The sequence below is a fragment of the Platalea leucorodia genome (assembly GCF_965183815.1).
Source record: "Platalea leucorodia genome assembly, chromosome: Z".
In the NCBI taxonomy this organism is placed as follows: domain Eukaryota; kingdom Metazoa; phylum Chordata; class Aves; order Pelecaniformes; family Threskiornithidae; genus Platalea; species Platalea leucorodia.
The window spans coordinates 86,466,899-86,494,165 of NC_138858.1; the positions used below are offsets into that span (position 1 = coordinate 86,466,899).

The 27,267-nt window shown below is 37.9% G+C and overlaps 1 protein-coding gene across 2 annotated transcripts in view; it reads left to right on the plus strand.

Annotated features, from left to right (window-relative positions):
• Positions 1-9,050: 9,050 nt before the first annotated feature.
• The window catches only part of SLF1 (SMC5-SMC6 complex localization factor 1), a 41,738-nt gene continuing 23,521 nt past the window's right edge, over positions 9,051-27,267 (plus strand). The window contains exons 1-8 of one of the 2 annotated variants that reach the window (XM_082335766.1): positions 9,051-9,088; positions 9,865-9,978; positions 10,131-10,206; positions 12,536-12,779; positions 14,908-15,070; positions 20,241-20,372; positions 21,803-21,856; positions 26,706-26,864. In XM_082335766.1, the coding sequence (XP_082191892.1) occupies positions 9,865-9,978; positions 10,131-10,206; positions 12,536-12,779; positions 14,908-15,070; positions 20,241-20,372; positions 21,803-21,856; positions 26,706-26,864 (942 nt within the window). In that variant the 5' untranslated portion in view covers positions 9,051-9,088. Of the gene's footprint in view, positions 9,089-9,271; positions 9,352-9,864; positions 9,979-10,130; positions 10,207-12,535; positions 12,780-14,907; positions 15,071-20,240; positions 20,373-21,802; positions 21,857-26,705; positions 26,865-27,267 lie in introns of those variants that run through there. The other variant, XM_082335765.1, reaches the window with a different exon arrangement.

Below are 27,267 nucleotides of genomic sequence, written 5' to 3' on the forward strand. Positions count from 1 at the left end.
GAGAATCAGCAAAGACAAGAGCAAAGGAAGTTTAAAAGAACCGCATATAAGTTTGACAATGGGATAGCCCCTGTTCTTTGACCGATACTTTCACATCTGTATTTTAAATTAAGAACAAAGCCAACAAAGCCTGTACTTTTCCCACTGCTTTTATTACTTTTCTGAAAACAGAGGCTATGCAAAAAACTGTATCAAAAATGACAGTAAGGTTGTAACTCCAGCCCACAAAAGCCAAGAAATTTAAAGTTAGTCTGACATTCAATCCTTAAATCATGCAATTGTGCTTCTTTTTTAAAAAGCAACAATGCAAGTTAATGACAAGTTGTCAGCCCTAACTTTGAGTTGCCTGAAGTTTGTCATTTGGTGTTTGTGTCACAACCTTAATGTTATTTAAATGTAGTTTTTAGTATCTATTATTTAAAAAGGTCTACTTTACGACAGCAAAAACCTTTGATGGAATAAACCTCAAAGTACACTGTAGTGCTGGTATGCCACTTCATTAGAAGTAGTGCATAAAACATACGCTGTTGACAAATCTAATTCATTAAAGGTGAGGTAGATGCACTTTAAAACAACTGGATGGCATCATTATCTACAGTTCCTTTTATAAATTATTCTTCTTTTCCCTTTTGACTGAACTTGTCAGTGTTCCCTTTTCAGACTGTGAATGTTTTTGCCTTAAAATTCAATACCTTCAACATGTTTGGACAAGTTAAATAAGTAGCATATTTGCTAAAACTGAAATTGTAAGCAGAAACATTCACACTGATTATTTCACCTATATTAACTCATGAAAAAATAAAATTAAGCAACAACGTATAAGAGTTTCAGCTTTATCAAACATAAAATTTTAAAATTAAGAGGAGAGGAAATTACAAAGTACAACAGAGTAACATTCTGGCAGCATTTTGCATTGCTATTCACACGACTTGGATTTGATATTGAATTCTGCAAGAGAGAAGAAGATCAGGCACATCACAGAGCTGACAGCTGACGTATTTAGCTATAAAAGGAAGAATTGCTAACTATATTACTCAGACTTTTAGGTAAAGACCAATATTGGTATAGGAACTAAAGGCTATAGAAGGGTTCATAAAAAAGTTAAGCTGGTATTTGAAGCATGGCCCAGCAGAGTGGTGAATTCCTTGAGCAGCCTTCCAACAGATAAAACAGATATAACTAGTCAAAAACTGATAAAACTCCATCTTAGAATATTGTTGCCTGTGAGAACATGTAAATTTTTCTCCTCAACCCAGAAAGAACAAAGTCCTTCTATCACTGTGGTCTTTAAAACCCAAATGACAGTGCAGGAGCTTCACTGAATCGACTGAAAAATAAAGTGAAAAAGAATGTTTTTGAGGACTAAATATAAGACAAGTTATGGTTAAATTCCACTAATCACATATTCAGCAAAATTCTAAACTACACTGTATTCAGGGAAACTGGAAAAAAAATCCAGGATTCTTAATCAAGGATTCTTTCTGTAACATATTTTTCCTTTTAATTCCATATAAAGTAACCTAAATCTATCAATTTAAGAAGAAAAACCAACCAAACCAGATATTTTTGCATAGAATGCATAATCATACCTCAATATGTCAATACTCTGTATAAATATTTTGTAATGAATTAGCTGAATTAGCAAAGAATTTTGCCTTTTTCAAGAAAAGCCCATGTATAGCACATAATACCATCCTATATATTTCTATACAGACACATGTACACATACACATTTTTAACTAGATGCAGTGTCTCAAATTAATTCTATGTTGTCTCTTGCAGAGACAAGCTCAATCCAATGTAACACCGTGAAAATTTAAGAGGTGGACATTTTGCTTAAAAAAAATGGCATATGAGTAACTTAAATATGGAAACACTTCCGTATATAATTCACCGAAGCCTATTTTATGCCTCCACAGATTGCAGCAAATCAGTTTCTGCAAGAAACTCTAAATGTTTAAACTAAAAACTGACAGGTTAATTTACCACATTTCAATCAGCATCTACCATTTACCTCAGAAGACTTACATGATGTATGTCCAATATGCTACACATGCAATTCTCCTCATTAGCCTCCCCATTAATCCTCATCCTTTTTTCGTTTTGTTCCCTCTCCTGCCATACTGTCTTTACAATCCCATGAGTGGAACAGTCATCTTTGTTTAAGCCTTCCACCACCAAAACATGGGAAGAGTTAGCTGCAGATGGACAAGAGTACAGTGGTATCTCCACTCAAGGAGACACATCTCAAAGGCCACTTGTCTCCAGAACCCCTTAGTTAAGAATTGAATTTTGAATTAAGATTCAAAATCATTCCACTTAAAACATTCTTATTACTGAGAAGATCCGTATCCTATTGACTGCTGGTACTAGCAACTCTTCTTGTAAAGTCATTTCTTAGATTCTGTGAAAGGGGCTTCTGTTTACCTCTAAACAACAGGGAAGTAGGACTTTGGGTACCTAAATTCTACTCTGGTCTGCTGAATAAATCTTTGAGGATGCTGCTGGGAGTGAGGAGGCAGAAAAAGGAGAGAAACAGGGCTGGCATCCTTAGAGAGTTTACGCTTATATAGAAGAGCCCATAATGCCTTCCCAAAGGAAGCTTTCATTCTCCCCAACATTTCCCGAAAAGATGCTCTGTTCCCAGTCAGGGATTTCAGTCCTGCTCTTACTTCAGCCCTTACTGATGATCTTTATGAGCAATAATGTTGCTAACCACACAGCCCTTCTGTCAATACTGGGACTCCAGATGGGAGAAACCGCTGACAGCAAAAACCTTCTACACTAATAAATGTCACTGCTTCATTGGAAAAGTGGAAGAAAAGAGGGAGAGACCTTATCTATGTCATTGCTTCAAAGGAAGTCTTTTATTCTTCTGTGCATAAGGGACTGCCGAAGAACCCCTTCTGCAAAACGTCTAGCCTTTTTTTTTCTTCAATTTTTCTGCAATCCTTAGATTATTTTCAGGAAGCTATTTGGAGAACCTGACCAATTCTCATAAAGCTCCTGGGACTACAGATCACAAAAGAACACTGCTGTTTCTTTCCTTGAGGGAACATTTCCCTCATAGCATAGAGTGGTATCTCTGGATAGGGGAATGACTTATATGTCTTACATCTGGGTATGCCAAAGCCAGGTAGAATCACACAGTAATGTTCACAATAACAAAACTCCACTTCTGTTAACTCCCAAGTCCACAAGTGTGATGGGAAACAATCCATCATTAAGCAAAACTTCTTGTTCATCCAAATGAATTCTTCACAAGACTCAGTAAAAAAAAAAAAAAAAAAAATTATGGATGTTCAGCTTATTTTGCACTGAAACAGACCTCAAAGCCTATCTGAAGAGAAACCCACTTTCGTATGGCAATAGGTTACTACATTAATATGATCTATTTTTTGCTATTACTCTGACAGTTAATTTTGGATTTATTCTTTGGTAAATGCTGTCTGCTTTTTGAGTCTAGTAGACAATGATTTCTGATAAAAAACCACATCAACGAGCACATTATTTTAGTACTGAATGCTTCTACTACAATCTTCAAGAGACACTGAAGAAACGCTGATATCCCAGGGTAAGCTGCCTTCAGCAGCAACCTGGAATTCTTCGGGATGGATGACAAAGTTGTAAGAATACAACAGTTATCTGCAATATCTGCTGATGACAGGAGTTGCACCTTAACGGACAATTAAACAGTTACAAGGAACCGCTACTCTGTTAACCTCACCTTAAGTACCACATGTATGTCTGATACTTGTATGTCACAATTTTATATAATCTTCCAGTTACATATTGATAAAGTATATAGATAGAACTGTAACATGCTGTAGGGTATTTTGATATTAGCTTGCTCTTGTTGTACCTTCATTATCTTCCCTATTACAATTTAAGCCACACTTTCTCCTTTTTAGTATGTTTCTTTTCTCCTTCCATCCACAACCATCTACACCTTTTGCCTACCCTCTGTACTGACCTCAAGTATAGTGAGCAGCAGAGAAGGTAAAAAGTATATATGCAACATGTTATCCCACTGGTTACATCACATCTAACTTGATTTTCTAATGCCTGTGAGCCAGGGTTCATGTTTATCTGCATTGTGAGGCATCAATCATGCTGTTGGCAGTTGCCTAATAAGAAATAAAACTGAGGGAAGAAAAGGATTATTGCAGAGAAGAAACCATTCTGGAATATTCCAAGTATATGCATTTCTATTTAGCAACATAAAATTATTTTTAAAAAATCATAATTTCTGCTACTATTACACACATTCACCATTCTGACTGCAGGTACTTAGGGAAGAATAATACAAAAAAAGACAAAAAAATGCATTTTGAAACACACTAAAAAAAATCAACACAATCAGAACGAGTTTATGTGGATTCTCAAAAAAAAAAAAAGAAGGTGAAGAGACTTTGATGAAGGAAAATATGCTGATCACATCAGAATGCATCTCCTATGTTGGAGAAAATATTAGAAGGTCAGCGGGGGAATTAGGTCAATTAAGTATTCCAGGCAGGTATAGCAGATTTAGGTCAGGGCAGGAGAACAGTAATATGATTAAGAAAGAAGGTCCAAGCAGCCAGGGACTAACTCATGTCAGGCAAAGACAAGAAACTTTAACTTTACGTGATAGGAAAGGTAAGTATTAAATGCAAAATGAAACCATTCCACTACCCATAATTTAAAAGAAAAAAACAAACAAACAAAACCTTATTCCAAGTCATGAGTGACTGAAAGTGCATTAATGAAATGCAGCTCACTAATTCTTTAATGAGAGCTAGTACAGATAAAGTATATAGCTTGGCATCATTTACAGAGGAGTTATTGAACAAGTTGCTGAACACCGTTCTGTGCTCTCTACATGTGTCCCTCAACACTGATTCATTGACATACATTAGCAGAATGTGAGTTGGCAGAAGGGCAGGTGAATGCAAGGAGATAAGAAGATAGGCTGAGCTTACAATGATCGGAAAAAGAAATGCTTTATGTAAGAAAAATGGTTACACAGAAGAAACACAAATGATACCTCCTGAAAAGACCATAAAGAAGTTGATTTTAAATATATGTACAAAGTTATGATAACTGAGAGTTTACATAATCAGTAAGGCTTGAAGAAAATCAACAATTTTCACAATGCTTGTTCCGCCATTCCTATATTCATCAGCTCATGAAAGAAACTACAGGTACGTTTATAGAACGATTATTACAAAGAAGCTATTCTAGCTTCTGCGGATTTCTATTATGTTTTTATTATTTCAAATTCTTGTAATCCCTTATCACTATAGAAAAAAAATGTAAATTCCTTCACTGTTTTGACAAAGCCAGACTCAGTGCTTCATACTGAAGATAGACTTACAAAATAGACTTAAAACAGGGCACAAAGTTAGATTTTTCTCCACATGAAGGCAGTGTGGAGACACTTCATACTGTTTTAGTTTTTATGACTGACTTTTCAGTGTAGCTTCTGGCATTTTTTTTACAAAGCTGTGATTATTAAATGTTTGAGCAAAATTTGCCTATGGCATTGTGATTTTTGTTTTGTCAGATGATACTGCTTAAACAAGTATACACACGTTATGTTGAGGCAACATTAGAAAAAAGCTCTAATGAATAATTTTTTAAACTCTGAAATTGTTAATCAGTCAACTGATAAACTTCTTTGCATGATGGAAAATATTTTAAGCACATAATGCAAAAATATTTCCACTAGATGAAAAAATATGTCGGATCATATTTCGCAATGGAAAAGATGTTTATGCATGGATTGTATCACAATTACTGCAAGATATTACATATTGTTTTCCACATAGGAAGTCAAAAGGCTAGTGAGGGACAAAAAACACGAAAAGAAACCCCAAACCCTAAGTTGCAAAGTTGAGGATAAAGTGTTGAAGGCTTGCAGAAAGAGGTTGTGAGATTTAAGGACAAGGTTCAATAGTGATCACATTGATCATGGCTACACTAATGAGGCCAGGAGAAAGCTAAGTGCACATATTATGTGAAGTAAAATAGCTATCTATGGGAAACTGTAAAAAGTGACAATTCGAGGCAGAAGACATGGTGGTAACGCAATTATGTATAGAACATAAAGGAACAAAAAGTACAAGGTATAAAAGTAGAATAGTGAAATGAAAACAAAATTTCTCTTTTTTTTGGTCTCTCTAGGAAATAAAATTAAGAAAGAAGCAGTTACAGAAGTCTGAAAGAGATGAGCACCTGAAACACTGTAAGTAAACTCTTTTTGTGAAAGAGTAAAAGGAATACTCATTTCTTGGATCTTGGCTTCTTAAAGAACTGAGGACATGGGAGCTGTACACCCATTCTTAATACTCCTTAAAAAGCAATTAGAATTTTGTAAGTAAAATACCGTTTGTGTGGCAATGAAAATCACTTCTGAATTTTTACAAAAGATGCTGCATATACTGTAGAAGAGAAAGTGTAAAAGTGGATATCCATATAAAACCCAGAGACAAACAGCTTAAATATAGTTTAGAATACTGAGCCACTGAACCATATATTTGACAAACACATTAAAAGAACAAAGAAACCTAGAGGTACTGAAAAATACGCCAGTTAGAAAGACTGCTCCCTAGACCTATGAGACCTAATATTAACCCTTGCAAGTAAGAAAAAACATAATGAAATAAGAGATATCTACCTACTATAATGAGATTACAGGAATGGAAAAGAAGAAAATATTTTAGGCTTACGATGAAAAAATAATAGAGGGACAGGATAAGTGAAATCCAAACTTACCAGACATCACCAAAATGAAGGTAAACACATGTTCTCAATTTCTTAAAGCTACACTTCAGCAACAATGTATTTTAAAGTGAAAATAGACATGAAATATTGTACGTCTCACTAATTTTGATTCCACATATTTGATTCCACATATTTTTGTGGGGGGAAAAAAAACACACTAGCAAATATTTAATTCTCAAAGGTAACAAATAGTCTTCATATAAGTATGCAACTTCTTCACCAGTAACTAGTTTACAGTACTGTGTGCTGAAATTCACGGTACTGTATGGTGAAGACTTCTCCAGACTGTTAAGAGCCTTGTGGCACAAAACTGCTATTAGTTACTAGTTAAGTACTGGTTAGTAGTTGGTAGTTAGTAAGAATTAAATTGTTAACTTTAAAAAATATTAATCCAAACATTATTTATTTCAGTTTTATCAGAGTAAATAAACCCAGAATTATTTATTCATATGAACTGTGTTCCTAGTTTTTAAATAAGATAAATTTTGACTATCAAATAAAAAAATATTGAGGGACAACAGATTAAGTGTAGTCTAAACTTTAGATTACGTTTTATAAACCAAGCACAGGGTTTTGATTTCCTGCTCCAGTTACAAGAATTAAAATACCTTTACAGTGCTGACAACCCAACAGTGAAGGTATAAAGGTGCCACAGGTACAAAATAGAATATGCAACTGATCTTCATGGTCAATCAAGAAATGCAAGCAATAAATGCAGCCATTTAACTCTGAATATTCAAGTAGATGTTTAAAGATTTTACAGTGCTACTTATATCAAAAACTAATGACAGAGGTTGATGGTCACTTCTTCATGTTTGCATACAAAAATATATCTGCAATGTCAAGGAAAGGGAAGATGGGAAAACTTCAGTAAGCATTAAGGGTACCAGAATACTTCATAAACAGCAACACAAGACCCATCTGAGGCCCGGAAGAACTATTTTTCCATTTTGATATTTGGGAAACTCAGACAGATTTAAAATAAAAAGTCCAACGTGCTGCCAAGATTTTAGATGTCTGAAGCTATGTGATTTTGGTTTTCTTTCCACAGGAATACCTATGTATGCATTGCTTCTATTGATCTAAGCTGCAGTGACAAATACTCAGTGCTTGTGAAAGTTTTGCCATACATTTCTCAGTTTACAGGTCTTAAATATGAAACAGCTACCTCAATGAGTACAAACTGACTTGTCCACTATCACATAAGAATTTTATGGAAGGAGAGTGAGTCGTATTCAGTTCTCTAAGGAGGCTATTTGATCATCTTTTTTTTGCTTGAATCAGGATGCATGCCTTCTGCTCTCCAACTGTATAAAAAGGAGTAAAAAAAGAAAGTGTTCTACAAAGCTGATTTTATTCATTATGAAGCACTAACAGATTTCTTGTGCACTGTCCATTCAGTGCATTACACAGGAATCACGTCAAAAGTCACCTCTCAAATACACAAGGGACCAAAATAAAGTTTCACAAACAATCATAATCTTGGCATTTCTACATTTCTAAACTCTAAGTTGAGTGCTTGAGGTAGAATCTGAATAATATTTTGACTTTTTCATGTTGCTTTGTAATTAAAAAAAAAAAAAAACAGAGTTCTGTAACGAATAGTCAGTACCAACTTTATCTGTGGGGCTGGAATCCCTTCACCACAATATGTGGCTTGATTATCTGGCTGCAGCAGTATCTGGTCATCTTCCCTGAAGATCAGCCATCATGTGGCATAAGACACTCTGAAAGTTTCTCTGAGATACAGAAAAGGGTACTGAGGATCAGAAATCCCCACTCCCTTTCCTGACTCTCACAGCCAGCCTGCTCCAGGGAGGAGACACTTCAGCCTGCATCTACACCGAACTCCACCTGGTTCCTCTGTCACCTTCCTCTACTCAGCGAGGCCTCTTCCGTCTTCCAGCGCGCACACACCCCTACCTGACCGCTTTCCACTCTTTTAACTCCGCTGAGCAACAGAAATGGTGATTTTTCAGAGGCTCCGAGGCGGCGCCGGCGCATTTCCCAGCTCCCCCTCCGCCACACGCCTCCCCCCCGCTCCCCTCGGCCGGAGGGCAGACCGCCCCTTCCCGCCCCGCGCTGAGGCGCGAAGCCCGGGCCGCTCCGGCGGGGCCTCCTCAGAGGGGCGCCGGCGCCGCCCTCCCGCCGCGGGGGCGGGCGCCCACCAGCCGCTCTGCCGCCAGGCGCCGCCGCCGCTCGGGGAAGCCTCGGAACTGCGCGACGCCCGGCTGCGCCGCGGCCGCAGGGAACCCCGGGGCTCCGTGGCGGCTCGCGGCGGCCCCCAGCCTCGTCCCGCTCCGCGCCAAGGCCCGGCTGCGCGGTAAGGGGGGGGGGAAGGGAAGCCCCGCCGGGGCCACTTACCCGGCCGGGCTCCCCCCGCGGCTCCGCGCCGACAGCCCCGACGACCGCGGAGCGTCAGTGACAACGGCCCGGAACGGCCGTGAGCCACATCCGGGGGCGGGGCGGGGGGAAGGCGGGAACGCGCCGGGGGTCGAGCGCGGGAGGCAGCGCCCGGCACGGAAGCGCCCGGCCCGGCCCGGCCCGGCCCGAGGGACGAGGAGGCGCCCGGCCGCCGCCCCCACGGTGAGCTCCGCGCGTCAGCGGGGGAGGCGGTTGGCTCCGCGCAGCTCCCGGCTGGGACCGCCGGCGAGCCCGCCGCACCTCTGTGGCACTTCGCTGCGGGGCCTCCCCTGAGGGGGGGCGGCTTTCCCTTACGGGGGGCGGCCGGAGGCCCCTCGCAGCCGCCGGGGCCCGGTCGGCAGCGGGGCGGAGGCTTGAACGGCGCGGCCTCCCGCCGCCGGGGGTGTGGGTTGCGCCGAGCGGCAGTGCCGGCCCCGGGGGGCTCGGCCCGTTGCAGGCCGCAGTTTGGGGTTGTCTGGCCTACCCCGTTACCGCCTTTCGGGTGTCCTGACGGTGACAGGCAGTGACAGGCTCCAGTGTGGCGTACCGCCGTCGGGTAGTGCTGATTCCTCGCGCTGTGTTTCCCCTTTTTCTTAGGAAGCAAGTAGGAAATACTAGTAACATCATGCAAGCAACGTTTTTTGATGTGTGTTTTGTGTGTTAATGTTTCCTTTTCGTTTGTTTTTCTTTTAACAGATGGCAGGTGGCGGCCAGAAACGGATAATCCAATTAACTGGTTTTAAAAAACAAGAGAAAAAGGCACTGCTCGAATGGCTGTTCAAACTGGACTGTTTTTTTTTAGATAATAAGGTATTGTTTACTAAAGTACCTGATGGTTAGAGCAGAAACAAAAAATGTGAGCCTTAAAATATAGGACTCTGCGGTAGTTTAGACTTGTGTATAAATAGCCAAGAAAGTTAAACTGTTTCCAGTGATACAAGTGTGTTCTTTTGTTTTATTAGAAATACAGAAATTGTACACATCTTATAGCAAAAAAGCCGTGCAAGAGTGAAAAGTTCTTAGCCGCCTGTGCTGCAGGTGAGTAAAAGATTTGCTGTAAAATTTCATAGGATCATAACACAGGACTGGAAAGGACGCTTAAAAGGCTTCTAGTTACCTGTTTTCATTTTGTGAATGAACTGTCTTACGAACCCTCATTCTTCTTATTCCGTTAACGTTGATTTTTAACATGGTATTATGTTCAAGTTCTGATTTACTTCTTTTTGGTTTGGATTTTTTTCCTCGATGATTTTTCTGCCATCTTCCTTTTTTTGATCTGCATCTGTTCCCAAACAGAAAGCTTTGTTTTATATTAGTTAGATCATGAAGTCATCTCCAAATGATATGGGCGCTTAAAAATGGATCGCTTGAAAAGGGGGCAGACAGAGTATGGACACCTGTAGTCAGCATGCATTTTTGACACCAAATTCACACACAGCATTCACTGGTAAAGGTCACTGTCTGTACGTTCCTGTTTATGCAGCAAGAGCAAGTTCCAGGCTTTCGCCATTCTGGCACAAGCCTCTGGCCTTTCCTGGTGGTTTTTCTTTTACCTACAGCCTGATGCTGAAATCCCATACATAAGCAACTAAAATGCTTTTAGAATGAGATTACCTGGAAGGATTTTATGATGAGTTTAGAAAATCTTGTGGATTTATGAGATTTCATAATACTGATCTGTTAACTGGTTAAACATGATCTTTATTTTCCTTATATCGTATTGTACCAGTGTTAAAGCAATTTTTAGGATGGATAATCTTAAATTTAAGAGATAGCAGACGGAAATAACTAAACATAGATTCGGGTTTAAAGGTATAAGTAAATTTCTTTATTTCGTAGTTGTACTTACCATATTAGCACGCATTTTCAATCATCTGTCGCTGCTAGAATTTAGGGGTGTGTGTATATATATATATATGGGTGATTCCTTGTACTAATGTAGAATTCTGATTATACTCAATCAATTAATCAAAAAGGAAGTAGACCAAAAGTTTCCATGAGGGAAACAATATTAAAATGCAGATAGATTTGTGGCATAGCACTTAATTTTAACTATTATAAACCTCTGAGTTCATGTTTTTATACTTTTTGGGATTTAAAACATCTGGAGATGTTTTCTTGAACTGAGTGGAAATTATATATGTAGTGTCTGCATGGCAATGCAAAACTCTGTCATGTTTCTATACTTGCAAATCTTCCCCAGTACCATCTAGTACTTTTTACTCCTGGAAGAGATGCTATTTTTGCATAATCGTTGCTCTTGCCTTTGATGGCAGAGAGAGCGTGTTCATTCCTACTGCAGTTTTTCCCAAGGAAGTGTAAAAGAACATGTTTAAACCCATTTAGAGCTCCCTAGAGGTGAACAGAAATACTAACAAGGATGCCAGTCTTCACGGACTTCCTAGCTGACAGAAGTTTTGAGGTGGAAACTTTGAAATGAAAGTGATTTTAACATACAGGTTGTGCACAGCATACCTTTTCCAGTCGTAAGTCTACTGGTACCTATGCTAGGTTATGTAGAAGTACCATCTGTGCTCCTGCACTGAGACATTTTGCCAGTCAACCCTGCTGTTCTGTGAAACCAATTAGGTTCACACAATTCAAGTCAATTTCTCTTACAGTATCTTCTGTAGGTAGTGTTTCAATACAGGAGCAGGGTACTAACCACGGCTCTTGACCTGAACCTGTAAGAAGAGAGAGACAGAGAAAAAGGGGAAGATCATTACATACAGTATCAAAAGCATACATGCGGAAGATGAAAGAGGAGAGGCGGAGGAGGTGGAGCCAAGGGATGAGAGAAAAGCATGTGAAAAGAAGAAAGGGGAAAGACAAAAGTCTAAAACCGTATCCCCCTAATATTGATATTCACTACACTCACAATGCAAGTAATATTAAGAAGATATAAAAGAAACAGCTTACATGCTAAAACCTTCATTCCTCTTTTTAATCATTGGTGGTAAAATATTTTTTCAATTTACTACATTTTAGTACATTTCTAAAAGTGTCAAATGATATTAAAAATAAAGGGTTAAGCAAGGTTCTGTGGAAGTCATAAGAACAAGATCTGGGAGGCTGAAAAATTCCGTTTGCAGATTTTTGAGGAGGCAGACGTTTTATCTCTGAAGGGAAAAAAGGTACTTCATCGTTAAAACAAAACGATCATTTTCAGTGGTATTGTGAGATATCCGATTTTAAAGTGTGAAGAGGAGAACTCTTGGAGTAGGAAGAAGTTTTTAAAATGATACTTAAAATTCCAGCTTTTATTTGCACAAGAAAGGTTGAAGTTAATTTTATATTAGATCTTCAGTTGATTGCCATTTGTCTGCACAAAAAATCTTTTGTGGTTGACAGTTCATTTGCTTTTTAGGAAAGTGGATACTAACTAAGGAGTACATAATTAATAGTGCCGAAAGTGGCAGATGGCTTGATGAAACAACGTACGAATGGGGATATGAAATTGAAAAAGACACCCATTATTCACCTCAAATGCAATCTGCACCTAAAAGATGGCGCGAAGAACTGACACACTCTAGTGCTCCAGGGGCCTTCCACAGATGGAAAGTTGTCCTCCTTGTTAAGGAAGGTGATAAACAAATGGCGTCTATTAGAAGGTAGGAGGATATGTCTTAAAGCTTAAATAATGAATGATGGGACACTTATTGTACGGTTGAACACATTTTTGTTCTTCCATCCCATTTAATTTGGTCCATAGCAACCTCCAGCTCTTCAAACTGAATTGTTTTCATTAATACACTTCCATACTGTTTTGAAATAAAATTACTTTAAATCTTTAACACCACTGCTTTTCTTGCTTTCTTTTAGTATAGTGCCAAAAATAACACGCATTCTCATATATCTGCATCTTATGTAAACTGCTTACAGAAACTTTCTTCATGAGGCAAGATACATAGGCTTATGTTTTTTATGAGCAGTTGTTTGTTTTGTGTGGCTGTTACACTCAAGTCATAGCTGGAACAGGATATGTTATTTCACCTGGGTGGGTGACCTGAGCCAGCTGTGAACTGTGTCTTATGGATCCAGGCCACACTGTGACTGATCTGATCGGTTTTTGTGTCACATCTATGCAACAGCTTCTTGTAGTTCCGAAGACCTAATTTGTACTGTAACAGATGTTTCCGATACGGTGTAAGTACAGATAGTTCAGAAGGTAAAGGACAAATGTATGAAGGAAAAGCAAAGAAAAGGAAAACAACTGAAATGCCAGAATTCTGGGACTACGTTTCTGTTCCGTCCCCACCCCCCCTTTGGATTCTGTGGTTTAAATACTACATTGAATTGCAAACAGTATATTCATGACTGTTTGCTTCTGGTACAGTAAAAGCAACCATTCCTTGATGCTGTTTTAGCGTTTTACGTTCATTGCAGGAGCAGATACTGTCCTACTCTCCTCCGCTGAAATCCCAGTTAGTTAGGAGTACTTCTCAGGTCTGGGCGTGCCACAGATGCACAGGCAAGAAGGCAAGGGCAGTTTGTCAGGTTGATGATGGTATGGAGCAGCATGCTGCATCGCAGAATGCCTGTCTGCAGTTCCTAAAGACAAAGTGAGGTGTAGCTGAAGTTACCATCTTCTGATTTTGCCAACTGAAGACATTCTAAGTATGCTATTTTCTTGGCTGAGCAGAAGAGTTTACTATGTGCTGTCTTGCAGAAAGATGCACTCATCCTGCTACACTTGTGAAAAATGCTGTTTCTTTTTCCATAAAAACTGTTTATGCAGATTTTCATGCTAACACTATTGAAATGCTGTCTTGCACAACTCTCTGTAGTAGAAATAACCTTTAACGGAACTGCATCAGCAAGACAGGAACCTAACAGGCAATTTTGTGGAAGGAATCTTTTTCCAGACTGTTTCCTATACACCAACATGGGGATCCTTTTAGTCAGAAAACACTGAAAGGTAGATAGTACTTGCTGGAGACAAAAAATGTCTTCAATTATAAAGGCCACTGTAGCTTTGGGGAAAGATTGGTTTTCCTCTAATATTCACAACACTGTACCTTTTTTTCCCCCTTCTATGCTTTTCCTGCCTTTAGTGCGTAGCTGTTGGATGGGTAAGTGTGTGAGACCAGCATAATTTTCTTTTTACATACCTGGATTATGAAAAATAGAACATATATCCAGCATGTCAAGAGACTTATTTCTTCCACCATTTTTTTTTGTCTGGTATCTTTTCTAAAAGATAGGAATAGTTGCAGCAGTACGACTGTGGAACTTGCCCCTGGGGAAACTCTTACATGTAATGGTATCCCAAAGACAAACAAATCTGTTTTTTGTGTATGATATTGGACAGTACCAAATGCTGTAAATGACTCCAAAATGAAGTAAAAAAGTGTATTTGCATTCTGAAAATATGTTACAGTTCAGAAAAGCAGTGTTCCATTGTGGGGGACATAATGCAATAAATTATAGCTGCTGTCACCAAATTTATCTTTGAAAAAATGCACAGGTAAAGCTTTCTATCAGATATGCAGGGGTGTACATCAATTTTAATTAATAGTGTTAAATTGTGAAGAGAAGAATGTCTTGTTAAGTGGGTTCTTTCCTTTTCTGAAGGCTATTAAGCACCCTTTTATCCTCCTAATGAAGGTTGGGCAGTGTCATACATCTAGAACCCTTATTCTTCTGCACTTGCATGCTTGTAGTTTGTGGATAATAATGTAGCTTTAGGTGGTATTAATACAATGCAGTAAATACATCTTTCCAAATATGTTTATTTAGAGTTCTGCAAGCTGGAAAGGCAACCATATGTTCATCTCAAAATGCAGAGCACAATATAACTCATATATTCATCAATAATAAAATTTTTCCTATGCAAAACAAAAAATGTCTCTCTGAAGCTCGATGCTACCCTTTGCAGTATCTAGGAGATTACCTTTTTGAGGTAAGTAAATTAAGAAACGTATCTAAAATTAGTTTTTCATTGTCGTTGTTAGCAATTTATGTCAGGTTTACTGATTACTGTAAATAATTCGGCATTAATAATAGAGGGAAATATGATCAGCCTGAATGTTTTGTAATTTGATTAAAGGTAATACAACTTGCTGATTCTGGGACTGCTTATCCAAGAGAAGAGAAGGCTTATGAATGTATTTAAATACCTGAAGGGAAAGTGCAATGAAGGCAGAGCCAGGCTGTTTTCAGTGGTGCCCTGTGACAGGGCAAGAGGTGATGGGCAAACTGAAGCACAGGAGGTTCGATCTGAAAGTCAGAAAACACTTTTTTTTTTCCACCCGTGCATACTCCTGGGCAGCTGGCTCTAGGTGGACCTCCTTGGGCCAAGGGTTTGGACCAGATGTCTTCCAGACATCCCTTCCAACTTCACCCATTCTGTGATTCTGTAATAGAAAAATTGTCTTTTAAAAGCAGTGTTTTGTTTCAGACCAGAAGAAATAACACCAAGGAAGCATACATTATTCGTTCTTCATGTTCTTCTTTGGCTCCTGCTTTGTGCTACTATTATTGGAAAAATTAATTAGACTCTAGGAGGAAGTTATAGTGTAGGTGATCATCAACTAAACAGTTGTTCAAAAAATACCAAGGAAAAAAAAGTATTATTTTTAATTTGTATTTTCTTTATTTGGTAAGGATTTCAGATGTGTGTGTGTATCTATCTGTCTATCTATGTATATGAATATACATATTTTTTACTGGGTTTGGCACACACCATTAAGCTGTATTGTAATAGTATCTTCGTGCTTCAGTATCCATGTAATAACTTCTTTTGTCAGCTGGCCTCAATTATTCTACCTTTTTTTCATAATGTTATAGATAGACTATGGTAAAATAGTCTGTAGATTATTTTGTTAAAATTCAGATTCTTACCTCAAAATCAGTTTGCTATCTGTCCTTCATGGCTGGGAAGAACTGGTGGTTGCAATGTGAATTTTGTAAGGGGGCTGTATACTAGGCAGAGGAAATTCAATCAGAATACTTCTGTGCTGGGAATCTAATGTCAGCTAGTCACCTATATTCCCTTTTCAATCAATGCACTGAGGTTGATGCTGCAAGAATTATAATTTCCTATAATATTTTCATGAACTGCTATCTGAGTGTACCTTTAACTGTCCATTACTGTAGAAAGATCATTCCATACTTGTAGACAGAATTAAATAAAATTAATTTAAACTAAAGGATTCTATAAGCAACCAGCAACCCTATGAAAATAGATTAGCATGCCAAAAAGACTTGTTAAGAATGTCTTACATACTGACAGTTTATATACTGTAATGCTTCTCTGTTTGCAGAACTCTCATTCATGGACTCAGAAGGGACGTAATTGTGTTTCAGAAAATGTTAACGAGTCCTTACAAATCACATGATGCTCACAGCTTGGTCTCTTTCCATGTTAGAAAAGCTGTCACCATTCATGACAAAACTTCTTTCTCTTTTACTAGTCAAAAGTGTTAAATTCTTGATAATACAAGATCTGTATTTCTTGATTGGTAGAAGAGGATTCTCCAAAGTCCCTGTAACAGCTTTCTTCTGTTAACTAAACTAGAACGTGGGACAATGCATCATCAGATCCACTAAGATGTGAGGACCTGGATGGACCTTATTTGAAGAGAGAAGCCACACTAAAAGTCGTCATTCCAGAGAGATGGAGTTTTTTGTTGGAGGCATCCACTGCAATATTAAATGGTTCATAGCATTAGGTTTACCATTAAGCTCCAAAATTGGATAAGGAGTTAAATTTACAGTGATGGAAAAGAGAAATCGGAGCAGGAGGAGCGGCATGTTCCTCTTTCACTTTTCCGTCTCAACTATGAGGGGACATGTCACTGTTCAGTGAATTTTCTTGTATGTGCGGAATTCGCTAGAACTACAATTTTTTTTTACTGTTTCCTTAGCGAGAGAGATGCCTAATGATTCATAGCTGTTTGCTTACCAGATTGTTGTGGTTTAACCTTGCAGGTAGCTAAATACCACACAGCTGTTCGCTCACTCCCCCCGCTCCCCAGTGGGATGGGGGAGAGAATTAAGGGGAAGTAGAATTTGTGGGTTGAGATAGAGACAGTTTAATAGGACAGAAAAGGAAAGGAAATAATAATGATAAAAGAATATACAAAGCAAGTGATATACAAAGCAAGTGATGCATAACGCAATTGCTCACCACCCATCGACTGATGCCCAGCCCAGCGCCAGGCAGAGGTCCCTGCCCCCCAGCCAACTCCGCCCGTTTATATACTGGGCATGACGCCACACGGTATGGCACAGCCCTTTGGCCAGTCTGGGCCAGCTGTCCTGGCTGTGCCCCCTCCCAGCTTCTTGTGCACCGGGCAGAGCATGGGAAGCTGAAAAGTCCTTGACCAGTGTAAGCACTGCTCAGCAACAACTAGAACATCAGTGTGTTATCAACATTATTCTCATCCTAAATCCAAACCACAGCACTGTACCAGCTACTAGGAAGAAAATGAACTCTATCCCAGCCAAAACCAGGACACAGATGCACTATTCAGAACTTAGCGTTTTGATGTGGAACTACTCCAAGGCCTCAGAAGATTCCTTTAGTCTGGTAGTTCGTCAGACTGTAGGACGATTTTAGTCAACTGCTAATTGAAAACACCAGCTTTGCAAGCAAGTAGGAGTTAAAACTGTTACTAAGAAAACCTACTTCATCTGAAAATCCTTTGGATTCTTCAGGTTAAAGCATATACTTTGCTCTTCCTGTTTTAATGAGCAGTAAAGCTGTTAGAGAAGGGTGGGAAGAGGGTTGAAAGGTCTTAATGTTTACACCCTGACTAAAACACACATCCACATGGGATCTCAGTCTAATGCTTACTCTCTTAATGAAACTTATTCAGGGAAACTGTTCTCTGTTGCACCTTTCAGCTAAGACAGATATTTACATTTAATAGAGGAATGAGTGTCAAGTTTTTATGGCTACCTCACCTTTTATTGATCTCTATGAATAAAGTGAATAATAAAGTGAGAATAAAGTGTTTCTTGCTATGCACCCTGAATTCCTCCCAGGTGTGATAACAGGTTTCTATTGTAACCAGTCCATTAACTTGCATGTATCTTTTTTTCTTAGATTTCATTAAAGTAACTCACCTCAGAGGCCAAGAGAGCATTAGCTTTCTATTTAAATGCATCTAAAGAACTCAGAATACTGCCAAGACTCCTAGTCTCTTAAAAGGAAAAGAATAAAACATAGGCAATCAAATCACAACACTTGTCCAAATGTATTAGGCTTTATCAAAGAATGTTATGGACATACTCTTTTCTCTCCCTCCCAGAAGTACTTGGCACATAATTCATTAGAATGTTCCAACTTTGTAAATTTGTAGTCGTGCTATTTGACTGCTACTTCTAGTGAAAATAAATACCCCCCTTCCTCCCCTAAACACCCACGTATATGTCCAGATGCTGAATTCAGTAAAACAGTATTCTTTTTTTCAGTGGAACTACACTTTCAGACTGTTCTTGCTGTGATTTCTTTCTGAACCAAGTCTTTGCTTCATCTTTATGTTTCAGTATCTCTTCTTATAATCTCAACCTCATAACTCTAGTGTTAAAATACACTGTGAGATTGTCGTTAATTATTTGATCCTACAAGGTGTCAAATTTATTGGTTCAAGATATTAAAACGCATGATTTTAGGGAGCTAGTCTCAAATTTAAACAGAGGCTTTAAATGCTTGGTTGGATGCATGCTGGAATTCATAACATTTTGCTAAGATGGTGCTATAAATGTTTGAATATAAGTATTTTTATAAGCATGTTGAAAATAATATGCAGAAAGTGCCACAAGAAGTAAAGAGTAGTTAATGCATCAGAGTTCAGTTATCGCTGGCTCATCAAAAGCTATTTAGAGCTCTTTTCAAGTTACCAAAAATACTTAACTCTTCTGTAATGTGCAACAAAGTCAGTATTTGTTTAGAAATATAGTTATGCACATGCCAAATACTTTTGGTTTGAATTATACATTTAAGGGAAAATCTGAAAACAGGATGAAACATGTGCAGCGTTTGAAACTTTATCTTGAAAACTTAAAAGTATAAACTGTTCCTGGCTTGCATCTTATCATTGCATGCACGAGTGTGGTTTTTTGCCTACTGTTATTTCCCGTATTTCCTATAGTTGATTCACCCATTAAATTTAGATGTTTGAATTAGAAGGCAAGCTACCCCACACTGTGAGCCTTCCACATCTGCTCCCAGTAAAAAACGGCCATCAGTGCTGTGACCAAGGGGAGCACTTCACCTGTATCTATGTTCTTAACTCATGACACCGCAGGAGGAGGCTGGTTTTGTAGTTACATGTGTATTTGCCTAAAACAAAGATGGTGTTTTATTCTTAGTCTGTCTGTCTTTGACAAAAAGCATACATTAAAACTCTTACTGAAATATATTGTTCCCATAGCCTGAAATAACTTTAAAATTTTTTTTGCAGTTATTTTTTACTAACAAAAATTATCTTGTGGCTTCGCTGAGAGTCTTCAGAATGAGTTGGAAACCTGTTTGAGAAATACTACCTCATTCCTTGTGCTGAAGAAATAGCTGGAAATGATACATGGACTTGGAAAAAAGATTACTTAAAAAAAAAAAAGAACTTTAAAATTTTAGTTCAGTTCAGGCTTATAGGCAAGAACTGAAAAGATTTCGTTGTGGTGGCCTTTATAAAATGAATGCATGATCATAGTCAAATTGATGAAAAAATGTCTTAAAGAATCTTTACTACATTTTTGACTAATTGAAAAGGTGTGGGCTTTGGTTTTAGTTTTTGAAAAGTCCAAAGAGAAAATCCATTATGGAAACACTGTTCTTGTTTCAGCCATGGGGATTGGGTCAGAGTTAAAGTCAGTTAGGAAAATAACTATGGGGAAGCTTGCATTGATAATTCCTGTGCTATAGCTCCCACAACATCAGTGGTTTGTTTCCAAACCACCAGCTGTGTATCTGGCACATAATGTAGACCCTTGAACAATTACATAAGTATGCATATGCACACAATGGTTTATGATAGAATATATAGAAAGGCTTAGCACATAAAAGCTATTTTAGAGCATTAGCTTTGAAACTTAAAAAAGTGGTATTTTTTTGCTCTGCACAGAATGAAATACAAAATACTGAAGATATCCAAATGAACCATTTCCTGGCTGCACAAGAAACCAGCCAAATCATGTCTAACATGCAGCTTGCTGAAATGAAAAATGCTGTTATAAAACATATGTATTTTGCTGCGGTAAGTAACAGTTAATGCTTTCTTAGCAGAAAATGTAAAATGTATCTTATTAAATTTATCTTTTATTATAGTACTAAGCTAATAAACTAGATATTTGAACATCATTTGAACATCTTTTAACCTGCAATGTTTAATAATCCCATATTTACTACATTTACCATTAGCTAAAATATAATTTAGTAATGCTAATTGGTAGACATGGGTGTACGGAAGACATGGTGGACTACTTGAAATCTTGGTGTAATACATGAGATAAGTTCAACAAAGTGTCATTGGATTACAGTCTTTCTATGACTTTCCTGCTATCTAGCTGAATTACACTAACACATTTTTAAAACTAACCATATCCTAGAGCAAGTATTTGTTGATTCATATCAATGTTTTTTATTACAAGTAAAAATAGAGCTAAATGCGCTCCTTTGTTTTAGTGTTGTCACATATCTCATCCTGATAAATGTGCTATATTGCTAATTAAAAACATTATTTTGGATCTAGAAAAAACAATTACTTTGGGTTAGGATCTATTATCTCTGTAAGTTACAGTGATGCAGATGATGGTGTGTAAGTATTTTTGTAGTAGCTTGCTTACATGAAGTACTTGTGATTTGTCACTGCAAAATCAGGTCCTCTATGTATATTAATAAAGGTTCATAGTAGCAAAAGAATTAGAATTCTTAAGTCCTTAATGTACACAAAGTTTAAACACGAGATTAACAAACATAAGACTCAGGCTGCTTAAATCTATACACCTTCAAATGCTTTCTTTTATCGGTGGCATTTTGTCAAGACCATACCCTCCAGACTTTTAAAAAATAAATGTCTTTGACTTTTCATGTATACTACATACAACAAGTGCACTTCTTATCAGATTATCTTTCCCTCAAGCTATTATGTAGTTATGTGCAGATGAAGTAATCATAATCCTAAAGACAATCTCTCCTAAAAGACTTCTTTGGTAACATGTATGAGTAAGATTGTTAACGCTAGGTCATAACTAAATATAGCAATAATAGTAGTACATTTTTACACCTACTGCCATATCTTCACATTATAGGTAACTTGCAAGAGGAATCCAAAGTCTGCATTTTGCCATAGAAAAACTGAAAACAATATTTTTTAATGTGGTTAAGTGGACCAAATCTAGTAAAACCGTCCTTACATAGCAACCACATAAACAAGAAGCAGAGAATAAGAGGAAAAATGGGAAGAAAAATTGCCCATATTATTCTCCTTTTAGGTCACTAATCCTCTATTGCATAATTTTGCCACCCAAATATTAAAAAGAGAAATATAAACAGATTGTTGTGTTGAATTTTTTGCTTGAACTGTGTTTAAAAAAAGTTGCCATTTTGTTTTTTTTTTTTATAGAGTATTTATTGAACATGTTTATTGGTATCCAGTGTGCAGGTTGACTTTATCCTGTTTTACAGGCCATGAAGCACAGGTTTGCTCAAAAAGACCAGCCGAATAAATGCAGTCCAAAGGTAAGGATTCTCACAGAGACGGCATGTTGCATATATGGAATTTTATTATGAAGGTAGACTTTCATTGTGAAATTAGCTGTCGAAGAAACATTTTAAAATATTTATGTTATCCAAAACTCTAATAAAATTATTGGAGAATTAAAGAACATCATTGGAATACTGTTGAATTTTCTTCATTCTTACAGTGCTTTCAGTACTGTCCCCTTTATTACAAAGAAAATCTTTAATCCGGCTGGTTAAGAGAACTTTACCTGTTAACGTCAGAAGAAAAGAAGCAAAGGTGTCCTAATATGATTTAGAGCATCTTAATTATTCAAGCACTGTATTTGTGCAGTAGCAAGAAAGAGTAAGTATACATAACTTCTTGCAGTGCTCACATGTTTTTGCTAGTAGGGACAAACGTTAGCTAAAGTCTCACTGTAGAAAGAAAGAGCAGTTGTTCTTACAGCATTAGCCTTAAACATCATCATGCAGGTTTCAGAGTGTACTGAAGCACAGATTGCAAGTAGAATACATTATGTTTTCCAGTCCTGATTTTATAATTACTTTGACTTAATTTCTCTTTTTGGACTATTTAGTTAATTTCTCATTTTTCTTCCCATTAGGCCAAATATAGGCCATAAATCAGGTACAGGTCAGCAACAGGTTTTATTAAGTCTTTGTTATATCTTAAGTAAATAAATACTTTCAAAATTTTCCCTTTTCTATCTGTAATACTAAGAATAAATCTTTAAATAATGTTGAAACATTACCTCTTAGGACTTAAAAAGCATTATACATAGTAGCTATGAGCTACTGTACTTTATATGGCAACTTGTTCTATTTAAAAGTTAAAATGGGAAACACTTAAAGAATATCTATTAGCTTCCTGTATTTCTTGGTAGCTGAAGATTTGGTATCTTCATGAGCCATACTACATAAATAGTTACTTGATATATAAATGAGGTCCCAGTCTGACAAAATGGGCTCTCAGGCTTCACAGAAATCTATTTTTGTTTGATTTCTTTCTATTGACACATTAAGGAGGGGAGGAGAAAAATATTTTTAAAACACGAGCACTAAAATGCTTTTGTCCAACACTACCATTAATGGGCAAAATGCTGTGTGCATTTCTGTTACTGAACAGATTTGCATTGAAATTTAATGTTAATGCTTAGTTTATTGAGTTTATGGGAAAAAAAAAATTTAGCTTTCTTAACACATGTAAGCTGAAATTGTTATTCTGTACTCTTAATATAATTTTTATTTAGAAATTTTAAGCCTAATTCTAATACTTTCCTTGTGCATGACCTGCTACTGTCTTTTACTGCTTTGTGGAATATCCATTGCTAGCCTTTGCAACTGATATGGGACTTTTATAGGCAGTATATTTATGGCTTTTAAAAACAGCTCTAACAAACATTTCCAATAATACTAGTGAAGTAAAATAAAACCTATGGACTAAATTAACAGATTAGAACTACATTCTATATTCAGTCATCTCAGTTTGCATCTTCTAGGAAGACTTAACTCAGCGAAGTGTTATCTATCATCTTCCTTAAAATATCTATTTCTCTTTTGTCAGCTTCTCTTCCATGTTACACTATAAAAAACACAACTTATTGTCTGCTGGCCTTCATGTTTCATTTGTTTCTGCTCAAAGTTTTAATGGTTGTACCAGCAGTGCTTCACCAGAAACTGCTCGTTCCTCATCAGCCAGAATGTGATCTAGTGCAGCTTTGTACAGCTTATTGAATGTTAAGGCCCTACAAAAGGTGTCTCCTGATAGTGAAAAAAGTTCATCACCTCAGTTTTCTATCCTCCTTCCTTACCCCTTACAAATACACTGAAAACCGTCTCTCTACTTCATCCTTATCTTGAATGTAATGCAAAAGGCCTCACACTCTCCCCAAACAGCTTTATTTCAGTGTACTTTCCAAATAAAGCATTGATGTTGCTCTTTCCTCTAGTATCAGAATTTTCAAGAGATAGAAGTTTCAATCACAATATAAAAAGACGGATACTGGTATGATCACCAGATGAGGGCCAGTAGTAACGTGCTTGTACATGCACAATATACTGAGTCATCTTCACACATCTTAAATCCAGGTGACAGAGAAGTTGTTCTTTGACTACCATTAAAAAGTTTATGATTGCTCTTTAGATACGCTGTTTGCATATAATTAACATTACAAAAGTATGAATGCAACCATTCTTTCTAAAGGAAATAATGTGAAGATTTTAATATTGCATGCATGGATGAGAAAATTGAAATAAATGTGAGTTGCGTACACCAGATGCACAAAGACTTGATTAAAAGAAAATTATCTAGATGAGTGGCTTTATTTATTGTTACAATGGCATACATTAGGAATCTGAGAAATGAAACATTTGCAGAGAAACTAAATATCTAATGCTAAGGTGGAGCTCATTCACTGAGACTTTAGCTGTGATTTAACTATGATTATAATTTCTTTCAGAAGTTTTTTCAGGTTTGACTGAGCTCCTAATGATGGCAGTTTATTACTGAGACATTTTTGGAAACTATCTTGCTAATAGTAGTGTACTCCCTCAACCTCAAAACCACAATTGGACTCAAAGTCTGTGTTAATTTAAATTTTAAACTAATTTTAAAACAATTGCTAGGATGTCTTGAGTAGCTTAATCTAATGTACATTAGGAGCCAGTTTTCTTGGCAGAGATCATGAAGTCTACAAGTTGTCAGGGACTAAAGCTATAATAAACTTACAGAATCACACAATCATAAAATCATTAAGGTTGGAAAAGACCTCTGAGCTCATCGAGTGCAACTGTTAACCTAACTGCCTGTTCCACCTCTTAACCATGTCCCTAAGCACCACATCCACACGTTTTTTGAACACTTCCAGGGACTGTGATTGCACCACTTCCCTGGGCAGTCTGTTCCAGTGCCTGACCACGCTCTCCTAAAGATCTAAATCTCCCCTGGCACAACTTGAGTCCATTTCCTCTCATCCTGTTGCTTGCTACCTGGGAGAAGAGACCGGCCCCAACCTCGCTACAGCCTCCTTTCAGGCAGTTCTAGAGAGTGATAAGGTCTCTCCTCAGCCTCCTTTTCTCCAGACTAAACAACCCCAGCTCCCTCAGGTGCTCCTCCTAAGACTTGTGCTCCAGATCCTTCACCAGCTTCGTTGCCCTTCTGTGGACACACTCCAGCACCTCGATGTCCTTGTAGTGAGGGGCCCAAAACTGAACACAGTATTTGAGGTGTGGCCTCATGAGTGCTGAGTACAGGGGCACTATCACCTCCCTGGTCCTCCTGGCCACACTATTTCTGATACAAGCCAGGATGCCATTGGCCCTCTTGGCCACCTGAGCACACTGCTGGCTCATGTTCAGCTGGCTGTCAACCAACACCCCCTTTTCTGCCGAGCAGCTCTCCAGCCACTGTTCCTCAAGCCTACTGTAGCGTTGCATGGGGTTGGTGTGACCCAAGTGCAGGACCCAGCACTGAGCCTTGTGGAACCTCATACAGTTGGCCTTGGCCCATTGATGCAGCCTGTCCAGGTCCCTCTGTAGGGCCTTCCTACCATCAGGCAGATCAACACTCCTGCCCAACTTGATGTCATCTGTAAACTTACTGAGGGTGCACTCGATCCCCTCATCCAGATCATCAGTAAAGATATTGATCAGGACCAGCCCCAATACTGAGCCCTGGGGAGCACCACTCGTGACTGGTCGCCAACTGGATTTGACTTCATTCACCACCACTCTCTGGGCTCCGCCATTAAGCCAGTTTTTTACCCAGCGAAGAGTGCACTTATCCAAGCCATGAGCTGTGTAACTGTTTAATTCCCAGCAGTCTAATCAGTGATCTTCCGGACTCTGCTTCTCTGAGTTGTGACTCCCTCTCCCAGTTTCTTTGCATTTACCAGAGCTTCAGGCTATGTGGTCAAACATATAGCTGGATTTCAAAACAGAAGTTACCAGGCAGAGGGAAGCTGTGCTTCAGTTAGCAATATGGTTGAAACTGGTTTGTGCATCTTAGCTTTGGCTTTAACCTGGACTAGAGGAAACATGTAAATAGCAATGTAGCTGAGAACTTCAATAGCTCCTCTTTTGTGTCATTAATCTGTGGAAATAAAGGTTTGGAAAGCTGAGCATACAGACAAAGCAGGGAAATTGCAGGGTAGATACAGCATTTCATGAAAGCCATTAGATCCTTCTGGGTCCTCTGAAAGCTTGCAAAGTTAAGTGTTTTGCTGTCATGAGTAGCAGAGAATAAGAAGGAAGCCCTGTGCCATTAAGAAGATCTTCAGAGCTTTGAAATCCACTGGGATCAATACCTGTGCTATCTGTAGCATTAGCTGCTTCTCTGACATGCTATATGGGAATAGGAGAGCTAGAGAGATAAAACATAGTTTATAGTTTTATAATGTGTACTCGTAAATTATGTATTTCATGATTTTACATTTTTCTCTACTAATAATCTTATTGCTCTGGCCATATACTGTGGGATGCAGTCTGCACTTTTGGAAATATTAACTCTCCTTTGCGTACCTTTCCAGAATACATTATAGACAAGTTATTGAGTGTGTGAATTGTAATTTGTTTTTTTAAAAGGGTAGATGTATTCAGGTCTTCTAAGAAGAGAAGCACATTTTGAAACCTAACACCTTTTCAATAAAAGCCCAGTTCAGTAAGCCTGAAGGCCTTTCTAGATGACAGCAACTTATTGGATCAGGCAATAAGTAATATATCTGGTGTAATTTATAATATTCTCCCTGTTTTATTATATTACCAACACTTTACTTAGAGATTTGCTGTTAGTTCTTGTAAGTTTTTTTTTTATTACACTGTTCTTTTACTTACAAAGATGTCTTATTTCTAGGTTAAAAGTACTGACCTGTCCAGAAGCACATGGTATATACTTGAAGGATTAGTGGAGGAGTATTTATTTCCTGATGTAATCACAGAACTTATTGCAGGTCAAAAGTACTCTACACCTCCCGTGCAACTTCTTCATTCTCTTCTAGAATATGTCCTATTGGTGAGAGATGAAGACTAAAGTATTATAAATATTAAAGCAAGAAATGGAAGTTTTATGATCTTTGCTTCTGACATTATATTTAGTGGTTTTTAGTGTTGTATTCACCCTTCACTTTGTGTTCATCAATGTGTTTGTGTTAAAAAGGGAAGAATTCAATACTTAAGGATTTTTTAAAATTATTATTCATTTACAACCCATAGGAAGGTAGTGCTCTAAATATTGTGGAAGAATTGGCCCAGAATTTTTTTTTTTTGCTTTTAGAAACAGCACTTATCTGACTTTTTTTTTTTAAACTTAGATAGAGAGCTCAACTGAGAAGAAGGTTCGTTCTAAGCAGTGATGCATTCAGCTGAAATATCACACTAGAGCGAGCTCTCCTTGTTTCCTTCCTTTTTTTTTTTTT